This window comes from Salmo salar, chromosome 03 (assembly GCF_965601325.2).
Source record: "Salmo salar chromosome 03, fSalSal1, whole genome shotgun sequence".
In the NCBI taxonomy this organism is placed as follows: domain Eukaryota; kingdom Metazoa; phylum Chordata; class Actinopteri; order Salmoniformes; family Salmonidae; genus Salmo; species Salmo salar.
In genome coordinates this window covers 105,294,634-105,310,000 of record NC_138293.1, presented here as the reverse complement: position 1 = coordinate 105,310,000, position 15,367 = coordinate 105,294,634, and the positions used below count along the sequence as shown (strand labels likewise).

The 15,367-nt window shown below is 48.6% G+C and overlaps 1 protein-coding gene across 1 annotated transcript in view; it reads left to right on the top strand.

Moving 5' to 3' along the window:
* Positions 1-14,838, top strand: part of slc29a4a (solute carrier family 29 member 4a) — a 40,025-nt gene extending 25,187 nt beyond the window's left edge. Inside the window, exons 5-11 of the mRNA XM_082973152.1 lie at positions 831-959; positions 5,038-5,112; positions 5,701-5,969; positions 7,324-7,447; positions 12,469-12,656; positions 13,439-13,679; positions 14,828-14,838. Of these exons, the coding sequence (XP_082829278.1) occupies positions 831-959; positions 5,038-5,112; positions 5,701-5,969; positions 7,324-7,447; positions 12,469-12,656; positions 13,439-13,679; positions 14,828-14,838 (1,037 nt within the window). The remainder of the gene's footprint in view (positions 1-830; positions 960-5,037; positions 5,113-5,700; positions 5,970-7,323; positions 7,448-12,468; positions 12,657-13,438; positions 13,680-14,827) is intronic.
* The last annotated feature ends 529 nt before the right edge of the window (positions 14,839-15,367 follow it).

Below are 15,367 nucleotides of genomic sequence, written 5' to 3'. Positions count from 1 at the left end.
CTCCCCCACCAGGTTACCTGTTATTACCACAAAGTAAACCAACCCTCCTCCTCCAGGTTACCTGTTATTACCACAAAGTAAACCAACCCTCCTCCTCCAGGTTACCTGTTATTACCACATAGTAAACCAACCCTCCTCCTCCAGGTTACCTGTTATTACCACATAGTAAACCAACCCTCCCCCCACCAGGTTACCTGTTATTACCACAGAGTAAACCAACCCTCCTCTTCCAGGTTACCTGTTATTACCACATAGTAAACCAACCCTCCTCCCCCACCAGGTTACCTGTTATTACCACAAAGTAAACCAACCCTCCTCCTCCAGTTTACCTGTTATTACCACATAGTAAACCAACCCTCCTCTTCCAGGTTGCCTGTTATTACCACATAGTAAACCAACCCTCCTCCTCCCACCAGGTTACCTGTTATTACCACATAGTAAACCAACCCTCCTCCTCCAGTTTACCTGTTATTACCACATAGTAAACCAACCCTCCTCCACCAGGTTACCTGTTATTACCACATAGTAAACCAACCCTCCTCCCACCAGGTTACCTGTTATTACCACATAGTAAACCAACCCTCCTCCTCCCACCAGGTTACCTGTTATTACCACATAGTAAACCAACCCTCCTCCTCCCTCCAGTTTACCTGTTATTACCACATAGTAAACCAACCCTCCTCCACCAGGTTACCTGTTATTACCACATAGTAAACCAACCCTCCTCCTCCCTCCAGTTTACCTGTTATTACCACATAGTAAACCAACCCTCCTCCCACCAGGTTACCTGTTGTTACCACACAGTAAACCAACCCTCCTCCCCCCACCAGGTTACCTGTTTGCTCTGGGTCCGCTGGTGTTTGTCAGCGTGTTTGATGTGTGGTTGGAATCCTTCACTACCAGACAGGCTTACGTCGTCAACCTCTTCTCCGTTGGGGTGGTCGCCTTCGGATGTACAGGTAGCACACGAACACCCTAACCCTTCCCTGTCCGTTGCCTTCCCTTTAGAGATATGTTATTTGACGATGTACTTCGGTAGTACTAGTGACTACCGATTTATTTAATCTTAGTTTTAGTCGACTGAATAATACATGTGACATCCTGGTTATTTAACTCCGTGCTCTCTGTCTCTGTCTCTTTAACCGTTTTCACACTGCACCTTAGCTAAGGAGGCTCTTAGCCCTGGGAGAAGGAGGCTCTTAGCCCTGGGAGAAGGAGGCTCTTAGCCCTGGGAGAAGGAGGCTCTTACAGCCCTGGGAGAAGGAGGCTCTTATAGCCCTGGGAGAAGGAGGCTCTTAGCCCTGGGAGAAGGAGGCTCTTAGCCCTGGGAGAAGGAGGCTCTTATAGCCCTGGGAGAAGGAGGCTCTTATAGCCCTGGGAGAAGGAGGCTCTTATAGCCCTGGGAGAAGGAGGCTCTTATAGCCCTGGGAGAAGGAGGCTCTTATAGCCCTGGGAGAAGGAGGCTCTTATAGCCCTGGGAGAAGGAGGCTCTTATAGCCCTGGGAGAAGGAGGCTCTTATAGCCCTGGGAGAAGGAGGCTCTTATAGCCCTGGGAGAAGGAGGCTCTTAGCCCTGGGAGAAGGAGGCTCTTACAGCCCTGGGAGAAGGAGGCTCTTATAGCCCTGGGAGAAGGAGGCTCTTAGCCCTGGGCTAGTTGGCTTAGCACCGACTTTGAGGGGGGAAACGCATATCATTTTCACTGTGTAATCACAAAAACTGCATTTTCACTTAATTTGTATATGCCTGTGCTGCGTTCTGCACGCTATTTTAAAAAGGACATTTAATACTGTTTCATCCTTCCAAAAACCTGATGAAAAAGAAAAAAAACGAAATCAATGCCAAAAACTTTGGCTGCTATGGCTAACAAAAACGGTTGCTATGCAAGCTTGCTAACGGTTGCTATGCAAGCTTGCTAACGGTTGCTATGCAAGCGTGGTAACGGTGGGCTATGCAAGCGTGGTAACGGTTGCTATGCAAGCTTGGTAACGGTTGCTATGCAAGCTTGGTAACGGTTGCTATGCTAGCTTGCTAACGGTTGCTATGCAAGCTTGCTAACGGTTGCTATGCAAGCGTGGTAACGGTTGCTATGCAAGCTTGGTAACGGTTGCTATGCAAGCTTGCTAACGGTTGCTATGCAACAGTAGTAGTAGCTTGCTAACGTCTTCTCGCTCAGCTAGCCAACTGAAGCCACAAACTCTACAGCTGAAAAGGGCAACAAACGTTCCACATCTTAATCTGTTTACATAGCTTCTCTATTGACGTTTCATTTCAATCCGTTATAATAATAATTGGTTCATGATTTTGCCTCTGGTGTCACCGCTGTCGAAAGGAGCGGACCAAAGCGCAGCGTGTTTGTAGTTCCACATTTTATTAATTCCGTGAAACTTTGCAATACAGAAATAACTGGAATGACAAAAACAACAAACCGTGACGCAGAGAGAAACAAACACTACTGAAATTATAACAACCCACAAAACCCAGGAAGAAAAACCCCTACTAAATATGATCTCCAATTAGAGACAACGAGGACCAGCTGCCTCCAATTGGAGATCAACCCAAAAAACAACAACATAGAAAAACTAGACTTAAACATAGAAAACACAGCACAAACACAACCTGTCACGCCCTGACCTACTCTACCATAGAAAATAACCTCTTACTATGGTCAGGACGTGACATCTGGGTCAGAAAAGTTTACGTCTCGTCGGTGCACAGAATTCTCTGTACAGGGGGGGAGAGATGGCATTTTCAAAAGTGATAAACATTGTTTTCCGAGGTCTAGCAAGGCAGACAGCAAGGTTCATACAAACCATCACTGTTGGAAATCAAATAGCTAGGCTAGAAGCAAGAGCAGATAATGTGTTTAAAAAAATTGCCTTATTGCTTATATCATTGGTCCCGTGGCAGATATAGAATGTTGGTCGAATGTGTGTTTGTCCGCTCGGGGCTTTGGTATACCAGTGTGAATCCTTACCCCAGGGGCTTTGGAATACCAGTGTGAATCCTTACCCCCAGGGCTTTGGTATACCAGTGTGAATCCTTAGCCCCGGGGCTTTGGAATACCCATGTGAATTCTTAGCCCCAGGGCTTTGGAATACCAGTGTGAGTCCTTACCCCGGGGCTTTGGAATACCAGTGTGAGTCCTTACCCCGGGGCTTTGGAATACCAGTGTGAATCCTTAGCCCGGGGCTTTGGTATACCAGTGTGAATCCTTACCCCCAGGGCTTTGGTATACCAGTGTGAATCCTTAGCCCCGGGGCTTTGGAATACCCATGTGAATTCTTAGCCCCAGGGCTTTGGAATACCAGTGTGAATCCTTACCCCGGGGCTTTGGTATACCAGTGTGAATCCTTAGCCCCAGGGCTTTGGAATACCAGTGTGAATCCTTAGCCCCGGGGCTTTGGTATACCAGTGTGAATCCTTAGCCCCGGGGCTTTGGTATACCAGTGTGAATCCTTAGCCCCGGGGCTTTGGAATACCCATGTGAATTCTTAGCCCCAGGGCTTTGGAATACCAGTGTGAATCCTTAGCCCGGGGCTTTGGTATACCAGTGTGAATCCTTAGCCCCGGGGCTTTGGAATACCAGTGTGAATCCTTAGCCCCGGGGCTTTGGTATACCAGTGTGAATCCTTAGCCCCGGGGCTTTGGAATACCAGTGTGAATCCTTAGCCCGGGGCTTTGGTATACCAGTGTGAATCCTTAGCCCCGGGGCTTTGGAATACCAGTGTGAATCCTTACCCCGGGGCTTTGGAATACCAGTGTGAATCCTTAGCCCGGGGCTTTGGAATACCAGTGTGAATCCTTAGCCCGGGGCTTTGGAATACCAGTGTGAGTCCTTACCCCGGGGCTTTGGTATACCAGTGTGAATCCTTAGCCCCGGGGCTTTGGTATACCAGTGTGAATCCTTACCCCGGGGCTTTGGAATACCAGTGTGAATCCTTACCCCGGGGCTTTGGAATACCAGTGTGAATCCTTACCCCGGGGCTTTGGTATACCAGTGTGAGTCCTTACCCCGGGGCTTTGGTATACCAGTGTGAATCCTTATCCCGGGGCTTTGGTATACCAGTGTGAATCCTTATCCCGGGGCTTTGGTATACCAGTGTGAATCCTTAGCCCGGGGCTTTGGAATACCAGTGTGAATCCTTAGCTCGGGGCTTTGGTATACCAGTGTGAATCCTTAGCCCCGGGGCTTTGGTATACCAGTGTGAATCCTTATCCCGGGGCTTTGGAATACCAGTGTGAATCCTTATCCCAGGGCTTTGGAATACCAGTGTGAATCCTTATCCCGGGGCTTTGGAATACCAGTGTGAATCCTTATCCCGGGGCTTTGGTATACCAGTGTGAATCCTTAGCTCGGGGCTTTGGAATACCAGTGTGAATCCTTAGCTCGGGGCTTTGGTATACCAGTGTGAATCCTTACCTCCGGGGCTTTGGTATACCAATGTGAATCCTTATCCCGGGGCTTTGGAATACCAGTGTGAATCCTTATCCCGGGGCTTTGGTATACCAGTGTGAATCCTTACCCCGGGGCTTTGGTATACCAATGTGAATCCTTAGCCCGGGGCTTTGGAATACCAGTGTGAATCCTTACCTCCGGGGCTTTGGTATACCAATGTGAATCCTTATCCCGGGGCTTTGGAATACCAGTGTGAATCCTTAGCCCGGGGCTTTGGAATACCAGTGTGAATCCTTAGCCCTGGGGCTTTGGAATACCAGTGTGAATCCTTAGCCCGGGGCTTTGGAATACCAGTGTGAATCCTTAGCCCAGGGCTTTGGTATACCAGTGTGAATCCTTATCCCAGGGCTTTGGTATACCCATGTGAATTCTTAGCCCCAGGGCTTTGGAATACCAGTGTAAATCCTTATCCCAGGGCTTTGGTATACCAGTGTGAATCCTTAGCCCAGGGTTAACAAATGCTTGTGTGAACACAGGATAAGCTAGCCCAGAGTCAGTCTTAGCCTGGGGCTACGATAGCCCGGGGCTACGAACGATGCCGTGTGAAAAGGCCTTTTGTGTTTGCGTTTGTCCTCCCTCAGTACAGCAGTCCAGTTTCTATGGTTACATGGGGATGCTGCCCAAGAGATACACACAGGGGGTGATGACTGGAGAAAGTAAGAGCTGTCATCGTCGTTATATTACTGTATATTCTATACCATTTCATTATATTACTGTATATTCTATACCACTTCATTATATTACTGTATATTCTAGACACTTCATTATATACTGTATATTCTAGACATCTTCATTATATTACTGTATATTCTATGCATCTTCATTATATTACTGTATATTCTAACACTTCATTATATTACTGTATATTCTAGCATCTTCATTATATTACTGTATATTCTATACCACTTCATTATATTACTGTATATTCTAGACATCTTCATTATATTACTGTATATTCTATACATCTATAAGCTACACTTGTAGGCTATTGCCAGACAATTTGACAGAAAGGGGAATTATTGTAATCATAACACAGACAATTTATTTATTTCAATACATTTTTGCGTCACCAGCCTACCGATTGTAAATTACTTGTTTAGCACGGCTTGGAACGCTTCTCAACCAATCACAATGCTTGTCATATCTTCACTAATCCTCTCCTCCCTCTCCTCTCTTCTCTCTCTCTCTCTCTCTCTCTCTCTCTCTCTCTCTCTCTCTCTCTTCTCTCTCTCTCCTCTCCCCAGGTACAGCAGGTGTAATCATCTCTCTGAGTCGTATCTTCACGAAGCTCCTGATCAGTAACGAGAGAATAAACACACTCATCTTCTTCCTGGTTTCCATCACCATAGAGATGCTCTGCTTCCTTCTCCACCTCATTGTCCGTCGCTCACGATTCGTCCGCTACTACACAGGCCCCACCCACCGGGGTCACGGCCAGGGGATAGGTCATGACATCGGGTCGGAGGTCAGCGGGACGGGATACAGGGTTCACCACGACGTCACTACAGAGGAAGTAAGATTTGTAAGTCAGTCTAGACCTGGGGGGAGAGTGGTAATGAAGTACAGTGGTTCTATGGGATAATCAGGTAGAGTGGTGGGATAATCAGGTAGAGTGGTGGGATAATCAGGTAGAGTGGTGGGATAATCAGGTAGAGTGGTGGGATAATCAGGTAGAGTGGTGGGATAATCAGGTAGAGTGGTGGGATAATCAGGTAGAGTGGTGGGATAATCAGGTAGAGTGGTGGGATAATCAGGTAGAGTGGTGGGATAATCAGGTAGAGTGGTGGGATAATCAGGTAGAGTGGTGGGATAATCAGGGAGAGTGGTGGGATAATCAGGGAGAGTGGTGGGATAATCAGGGAGAGTGGTGGGATAATCAGGTAGAGTGGTGGGATAATCAGGGAGAGTGGTGGGATAATCAGGGAGAGTGGTGGGATAATCAGGGAGAGTGGTGGGATAATCAGGTAGAGTGGTGGGATAATCAGGTAGAGTGGTGGGATAATCAGGGAGAGTGGTGGGATAATCAGGTAGAGTGGTGGGATAATCAGGTAGAGTGGTGGGATAATCAGGTAGAGTGGTGGGATAATCAGGGAGAGTGGTGGGATAATCAGGTAGAGTGGTGGGATAATCAGGGAGAGTGGTGGGATAATCAGGTAGAGTGGTGGGATAATCAGGGAGAGTGGTGGGATAATCAGGGAGAGTGGTGGGATAATCAGGTAGAGTGGTGGGATAATCAGGTAGAGTGGTGGGATAATCAGGTAGAGTGGTGGGATAATCAGGTAGAGTGGTGGGATAATCAGGGAGAGTGGTGGGATAATCAGGTAGAGTGGTGGGATAATCAGGGAGAGTGGTGGGATAATCAGGGAGAGTGGTGGGATAATCAGGTAGAGTGGTGGGATAATCAGGGAGACTGGTGGGATAATCAGGTAGAGTGGTGGGATAATCAGGTAGAGTGGTGGGATAATCAGGGAGAGTGGTGGGATAATCAGGTAGAGTGGTGGGATAATCAGTGGTTCTTCTGGCCTGAATCCCCGCTGCTAATCAACTAATGTAGCGAGAGAGAGAGAGAGAGAGAGAGAGAGAGAGAGAGAGAGAGAGAGAGAGAGAGAGTCTTTATTTTACTAATGTAACGTTGGCTTATTGCCACATGCATCACAGTGACTACGTCTCCTACGTACCTGAACAAGGTTACGTCAACCTGCTGAACACACACACACACACACACACGGTTATTTCCTATCTAAGGGACCTGGTTGACCTGACATGTTGGGGTTATGCACTCCAGAGGAAACCAGGAGAGGATAGGAGACAAGGAGGCTATGGAGAGGGGGGAGTGTTGATACATGAAGTGTTTTGTCTCATCTCAGGGTAACGGAGTGGCGGCGACGACGTCGCCATCTGATGACGTCACGGATGAGTTCACGGGAGGGACGTACGTTCGGTTTGGAATTCCTAAAGACAAGATCCGGAGAAGCTGGCCTGGACTACGAGGTAACAACCACTATCTATCTATCTATCTGTCTATCTATCTATCTATCTATCTATCTATCTGTCTGTCTGTCTGTCTGTCTGTCTGTCTGTCTGTCTGTCTGTCTGTCTGTCTGTCTGTCTGTCTGTCTGTCTGTCTGTCTGTCTGTCTGTCTGTCTGTCTGTCTGTCTGTCTGTCTACAATAACAAAAATGAACAGTAAACATTACACTCACAAAAGTTCCAAAATAATAAAAACATTACAAATGTCATATTATGTACAAATAGTTAAAGTACAAAAGGGAAAATAAACATAAATATGGGTTGTATTTACAATGGTGTTTGTTCTTCACTGGTTGCCCTTTTCTTGTGGCAACAGGTCACACATCTTGCTGCTGTGATGGAACACTGTGGTATTTCACCCAGTAGATATGGGAGTTTATCAAAATTGGGTTTGTTTTCGAGTTATTTGTGTATCTGTGTAATCTGAGGGAAATGTGTGTCTCTAATATGGTCATGCATTTGGCAGGAGGTTAGGAAGTGCTGCTCAGTTTCCACCTAATTTTGTGGGCAGTGTTGCACATAGCCTGTCTTCTCTTGAGAGCCAGGTCTGCCTTCGGCGGCCTTTCTCAATAGCAAGGCTATGCTCACTGAGTCTGTACATAGTCAAAGCTTTCCTTAAGATTGGGTCTGTCACAGTGGTCAGGTATTCTGCCACTGTGTTCTCTCTGTTTAGGGACAAATAGCATTCTAGTTCGCTCAGTTTTTTTGTTGATTCTTTCAATGTGTTATGTAATTATCTTTTTGTTTTCTCATGATTTGATTGGGTCTAATTGTGTTACTGTCCTGGGGCTCTGTGGGGTGTGTTTGTGTTTGTGAACAGAGCCCCAGGACCAGCTTGCTTAGGGGACTCTTCTCCAGGTTCATCTCTCTGTAGGTGATGGCTTTGTTATGGAAGGTTTGGGAATCGCTTCCTTTTAGGTGATTTTGACATGATGAATTTAACAGCTCTTTTCTGGATTTTGATAATTAGCGGGTATCGGCCTAATTCTGCTCTGCATTATTTTGTGTTTTACGTTGTACACAGAGGATATCTTTTGGCAGAATTCAGCATGCAGTCTCAATTTGGTGTTTGTCCCATTTTGTGAATTCTTGGTTGGTGAGCGGACCCCAGACCTCACAACCATAAAGGGCAATGGGTTCTATAACTGATTCATGTATTTTTAGCCAGATCCTAATTGGTATGTTGAATTTTATGTTCCTATTGATGGCATGGAAAGCCCTTCTTGCCTTGTCTCTCAGATCGTTCACAGCTTTGTGGAAGTTACCTGTGGAGCTGATGTATTTGTGGAGTTTGTCCCATTCTTCTCTGCAGATCCTCTCAAGCTCTGTCAGGTTAGATGGGGAGCGTCGCTGCACAGCTATTTTCAGGTCTCACCGAGATGTTCGAGTCCGGGCTCTGGCTGGGCCACTCAAGGACATTCAGAGACTTGTCCTGAAGCAACTGCTGCATTGTCTTGGCTGTAGCCATGAAGTGCTTTGAAAGGCTGGTCATGGCTCACATCAACACCATTATCCCAGAAACCCTAGACCCACTCCAATTTGCATACCGCCCTAACAGATCCACAGATGATGCCATCTCTATTTCACTCCACACTGCCCTTTCCCACCTGGACAAAAGGAACACCTGTGTGAGAGAATGCTGTTCATTGACTACAGCTCAGCGTTCAACACCATAGTACCCCTCAAAGTTGATGTGAGCCATTAACAACCTTTCAAAGCATTTCATGGCTACAGATGTGAGTGCTATGGTTCTGTAGTCATTTAGGCAGGTTACCTTAGTGTTCTTGGGCACAGGGACTATGATGGTCTGCTTGAAACATGTTGGTATTACAGACTCAATCAGGGACATGTTGAAAATGTCAGTGAAGACACCTGCCAGTTGGTCAGCGCATGCTCACAGTACACATCCTGGTAATCCGTCTGGCCCCGCAGCCTTGTGTATGTTGACCTGTTTAAAGGTCTTACTCGTGTCACTGGGCAGCTCTCGGCTGTGCTTCCCTTTGTAGTCTGTAATAGTTTGCAAGCCCTGCCACATCCGACGAGCGTCAGAGCCGGTGTAGTAGGATTCAATCTTAGCCCTGTATTGACGCTTTGCCTGTTTGATGGTTCGTCGGAGGGCATAGCAGGATTTCTTGTAAGCTTCCGGGTTAGAGTCCCGCACCTTGAAAGCGGCAGCTCTACCCTTTAGCTCAGTGTGAATGTTGCCTGTAATCCATGGCTTCTGGTTGGGGTATGTACGTACGGTCACTGTGGGGACGACGTCCTCGATGCACTTATTGATAAAGCCAGTGACTGATGTGGTGTACTCCTCAATGCCATCGGAAGAATCCCAGAACATGTTCCAGTCTGTTCTAGCAAAACAGTCCTGTAGTTTAGCATCTGCTTCATCTGACCACTTTTTTATAGACCGAGTCACTGGTACTTCCTGCTTTAGTTTTTGATTGTAAGCTGGAATCAGGAGGATAGAATTATGGTCAGATTTACCAAATGGAGGGCAAGGGAGAGCTTTGTACGTGTCTCTGTGTGTGGAGTACAGGTGATCTAGAATTATTTTCTCCCTCTGGTTGCACATTTAACATGTTGATGGAAATTTGGTAGAACTGATTTAAGTTTCCCTGCATTAGTCTCTGGCCACTAGGAGCGCCGACTCTGGGTGAGCGGTTTCCTGTTTGGTTATTTCCTTATACAGCTGACTGAGTGCGGTCTTAGTGCCAGCATCTTTCTGTGGTGGTAAATAAACAGCCCTCAGCCTCTGACTCGGTCCTGTCTTGCCCTCAGCCTCTGACTCGGTCCTGTTTCACCCTCAGCCTCTGACTTGGTCCTGTCTTGCTCTTAGCCTCTGACTTGGTCCTGTCTTGCCCTCAGCCTCTGACTTGGTCCTGTCTTGCTCTCAGCCCCTGACTTGGTCCTGTCTTGCCCTCAGCCCCTGACTTGGTCCTGTCTTGCCCTCAGCCCCTGACTTGGTCCTGTCTTGCCCTCAGCCTCTGACTTGGTCTTGTCTTGCCCTCAGCCTCTGACTCGGTCCTGTCTTGCTCTCAGCCTCTGACTCGGTCCTGTCTTGCCCTCAGCCTCTGACTTGGTCCTGTCTTGCCCTCAGCCTCTGACTTGGTCCTGTCTTGCCCTCAGCCTCTGACTTGGTCCTGTCTTGCTCTTAGCCTCTGACTTGGTCCTGTCTTGCTCTCAGCCCCTGACTTGGTCCTGTCTTGCCCTCAGCCCCTGACTTGGTCCTGTCTTGCCCTCAGCCTCTGACTTGGTCTTGTCTTGCCCTCAGCCTCTGACTCGGTCCTGTCTTGCTCTCAGCCTCTGACTCGGTCCTGTCTTGCCCTCAGCCTCTGACTTGGTCCTGTCTTGCCCTCAGCCTCTGACTTGGTCCTGTCTTGCTCTCAGCCTCTGACTCGGTCCTGTCTTGCTCTCAGCCTCTGACTCGGTCCTGTCTTGCCCTCAGCCTCTGACTTGGTCCTGTCTTGCCCTCAGCCTCTGACTTGGTCCTGTCTTGCCCTCAGCCTCTGACTTGGTCCTGTCTTGCTCTCAGCCTCTGACTCGGTCCTGTCTTGCCCTCAGCCTCTGACTTGGTCCTGTCTTGCCCTCAGCCTCTGACTTGGTCCTGTCTTGCTCTCAGCCTCTGACTCGGTCCTGTCTTGCTCTCAGCCTCTGACTCGGTCCTGTCTTGCCCTCAGCCTCTGACTTGGTCCTGTCTTGCCCTCAGCCTCTGACTTGGTCCTGTCTTGCCCTCAGCCTCTGACTTGGTCCTGTCTTGCCCTCAGCCGCTGACTTGGTCCTGTCTTGCTCTCAGCCTCTGACTTGGTCCTGTCTTGCCCTCAGCCTCTGACTTGGTCCTGTCTTGCCCTCAGCCTCTGACTCGTCCTGTCTTGCCCTCAGCCGCTGACTGGGTCCTGTCTTGCTCTCAGCCGCTGACTCGGTCCTGTCTTGCTCTCAGCCTCTGACTTGGTCCTGTCTTGCCCTCAGCCTCTGACTTGGTCCTGTCTTGCCAACAGCAACTCAGAGGTGACCTCTTGTACGCATGAATGATTTCTGATTGAACAATTGTGCAAAGACGTTTTTGCACACGTGCAGAAGAGGTTCACATTCATGCGAGTAATTTGTATCAGATGTGACCAAATGTTTTCATTTTGTTTGACATCATTTGCTCAACTGAGTTTTGTATCTTTTTGAAGAGAGTTGTGTTTACTGTTTTTTCCAAAAATGTGCTTAGCATTTGCATTGTGTGTGAAAAACAAAAGAGAAATGACTTTAAGAGTTTAGCACAAAGTAATACTGTAGTGCTCATGAGGTTGTGATGGAGATCAGATCAGATCAGATCCACGCCAGTTTCATTCAAAGTGTCTTCGTGATCTGGAGAAACTGTAATATCGAATGTATTAGTGTGCTTTGTAAACATACTCAATGATTCTACCCAATGTTTGTACACTATGAATACCTACAGCATCCCTCTTCCCTCCCCCTCTCCCCTCTCCTCCCCTCCCACTTATCCCTCCTCCATCTCCTCCCCTCCCCCTTCTTCCTCTTCCCCCCTCCCTCCCCCTTCTTCCTCTTCCCCCCTCCCTCCCCCTTCTCCCTCTTCCCCCCTCCCTCCCCCTCTTCTCCCCTTCCCCTTCTCTCCTCCCCCTCGCTTCCCCCTCTCCCCTCCCCTCCCCTCTCATCCCTCCCCTCCCCCTCATCCCTCCCCTCTCATCCCTCCCCCTCTCCTCCCTCCCCCTCTCATCCCCTCCCCCTCCCCCTCTCATCCCCCTCCCCTCTCCTCCCTCCCCCTCCCCCTCTCATACCTCTCCTCCCTCTCCCCTCTCCTCCCTCCCCCTCTCATCCCCTCCCCCTCCCCCTCTCATCCCCCTCCCCTCTCCTCCCTCCCCCTCCCCCTCTCATACCTCTCCTCCCTCTCCCCTCTCCTCCCTCCCCCTCCCCCTCTCATACCTCTCCTCCCTCTCCCCTCTCCTCCCTCCCCCTCCCCCTCTCTCCCCCGTCAGATATGTTTCTTCACAGGTACATCGTTGCCAGGGTGATCTGGGCCTACATGTTGTCTATAGCAGTGACCTACAGCATCACTCTGTGTCTGTTTCCTGGTCTGGAATCAGAGATACGCAACCCAACCCTGGGGGAGTGGCTACCTATACTCATCATGGCCACATTCAACATGGCCGACTTCGTAGGCAAGGTCAGTCTACTAGATAGATAGATATATGATAGATAGATAGATATATGATAGATAGATAGATATATGATAGATAGATAGATAGATAGATAGATAGATAGATAGATAGATAGATAGATAGATAGATAGATAGATAGATAGATAGATAGATAGATAGATAGATAGATAGATAGATAGATAGATAGATAGATAGATAGATAGATAGATAGATAGATAGATAGATAGATAGATAGATAGATAGATAGATAGATAGATAGATAGATAGATACTGTAGAATAGATAGATAGATACTGTAGAATAGATAGATAGATAGATACTGTAGAATAGATAGATAGATAGATACTGTAGAATAGATAGATAGATAGATAGATAGATAGATAGATAGATAGATACTGTAGAATAGATAGATAGATAGATAGATAGATAGATAGATAGATAGATAGATAGATAGATAGATAGATAGATAGATAGATAGATAGATAGATAGATAGATAGATACTGTAGAATAGATAGATAGATACTGTAGAATAGATAGATACTGTAGAATAGATAGATAGATACTGTAGAATAGATAGATAGATAGATAGATAGATAGATAGATAGATACTGTAGAATAGATAGATAGATACTGTAGAATAGATAGATAGATAGATAGATATATAGATATATGATAGATATATGATAGATATATGATAGATAGATATATGATAGATAGATATATAGATATATGATATATAGATATACAGATATAGACCTTGCCTCACTAAGCCCTCTGTCCTTTCCAGATCCTGGCTGCGTTGCCCTATGAGTGGACGGGGGTTTACCTGCTCCTCTTCTCCTGCCTGCGGGTGGTCTTCATCCCTCTGTTGGTGATGTGCGTGTACCCTTCCTCCACCCCAACCTTGTCCCACCCCGTCTGGCCCTGCCTCTTTTCTCTCCTCATGGGTGTAACCAACGGTTACTTCGGATCAGTCCCCATGATTCAGGCTGCTGGGAAGGTCCCGCCGGAACAGAGAGAACTAGCAGGTGAGGGGGGGGGGGTGAGGTGGAGGGGGAGAGGGGTGGTGAGGTAGTGGGGTGGTGAGGTAGTGGGGTAGAGGGGTGGTGAGGTAGTGGGGTAGAGGGGTGGTGAGGTAGTGGGGTGGTGAGGTAGAGGGGTGGTGAGGTAGTGGGGTGGTGAGGTAGAGGGGTGGTGAGGTAGAGGGGTAGAGGGGTGGTGAGGTAGTGGGGGAGAGGGGTAGAGGGGTGGTGAGGTAGTGAGGTAGTGGGGTGGTGAGGTAGTGGGGTGGTGAGGTAGAGGGGTAGAGGGGTGGTGAGGTAGTGGGGTGGTGAGGTAGAGGGGTAGAGGGGTGGTAAGGTAGTGGGGTGGTGAGGTAGAGGGGTGGTGAGGTAGAGGGGTGGTGAGGTAGTGGGGTGGTGAGGTAGTGGGGTAGAGGGGTGGTAAGGTAGTGGGGTGGTGAGGTAGAGGGGTGGTGAGGTAGAGGGGTAGGAGGGGTGGTGAGGTAGTGGGGTGGTGAGGTAGTGGGGTGGTGAGGTGGAGGGGTAGAGGGGTGGTGAGGTAGTGGGGTGGTGAGGTAGTGGGGTGGTGAGGTAGAGGGGTGGTGAGGTAGAGGGGTAGAGGGGTGGAGGGGTAGAGGGGTGGAGGGGTGGTGAAGTAGAGGGGTGGTGAGGTAGAGGGGTAGAGGGGTGGTGAGGTAGTGGGGTGGTGAGGTAGAGGGGTAGAGGGGTGGTGAGGTAGTGGGGTGGTGAGGTAGTGGGGTAGAGGGGTGGTGAGGTAGTGGGGTGGTGAGGTAGACGGGTGGTGAGGTAGAGGGGTAGAGGGGTGGTGAGGTAGTGGGATGGTGAGGTAGTGGGGTGGAGGGGTAGAGGGGTGGTGAGGTAGTGGGGTGGTGAGGTAGTGGGGGTGGTGAGGTAGAGGGGTGGTGAGGTAGTGGGGTGGTGAGGTAGAGGGGTGGTGAGGTAGTGGGGTGGTGAGGTAGAGGGGTGGAGGGGTAGAGGGGTGGAGGGGTGGTGAAGTAGAGGGGGAGTGGGGGTGAGGTAGTGGGGTGGTGAGGTAGAGGGGGTGGAAGGGGTAGAGGGGTGATGAGGTAGAGGGGTGGTGAGGTAGAGGGGTAGTGGAGGGGTGAGGTAGAGGAAGAATCTCTGATTGGCTTTCTGCTCTGCCCGTGTGACAGCTATGACATGATGCATTACATTATCCTTGCCTTTTCCGTCAGTATTCTACAGCGGGTCGAGATGCGGAACCTACTAGTGCTAAAAGTCTGTCTTTATTCTTCAGGGTTCATGTAAATATAAAGTTGTGAATGTAAAAAAATATGAAATAAAAAAAATGTATAACTGACAAACATTAAAAAAATACAATGTGTAAATATACCTGTCTGAGAGGTTGTTCTGTCCAGGGTCCAGAGTCTGAGAGGTTGTTCTGTCCAGGGTCTGAGAGGTTGTTCTGTCCAGGTTCTGAGAGGTTGTTCTGTCCAGGGTCTGAGAGGTTGTTCTGTCCAGGGCCTGAGAGGTTGTTCTGTCCAGGGTCTGAGAGGTTGTTCTGTCCAGGGTCTGAGAGGTTGTTCTGTCCAGGGCCTGAGAGGTTGTTCTGTCCAGGGTCTGAGAGGTTGTTCTGTCCAGGGTCTGAGAGGTTGTTCTGTCCAGGGTCTGAGAGGTTGTTCTGTCCAGGGCCTGAGAGGTTGTTCTGTCCAGGGTCCAGAGTCTGAGAGGTT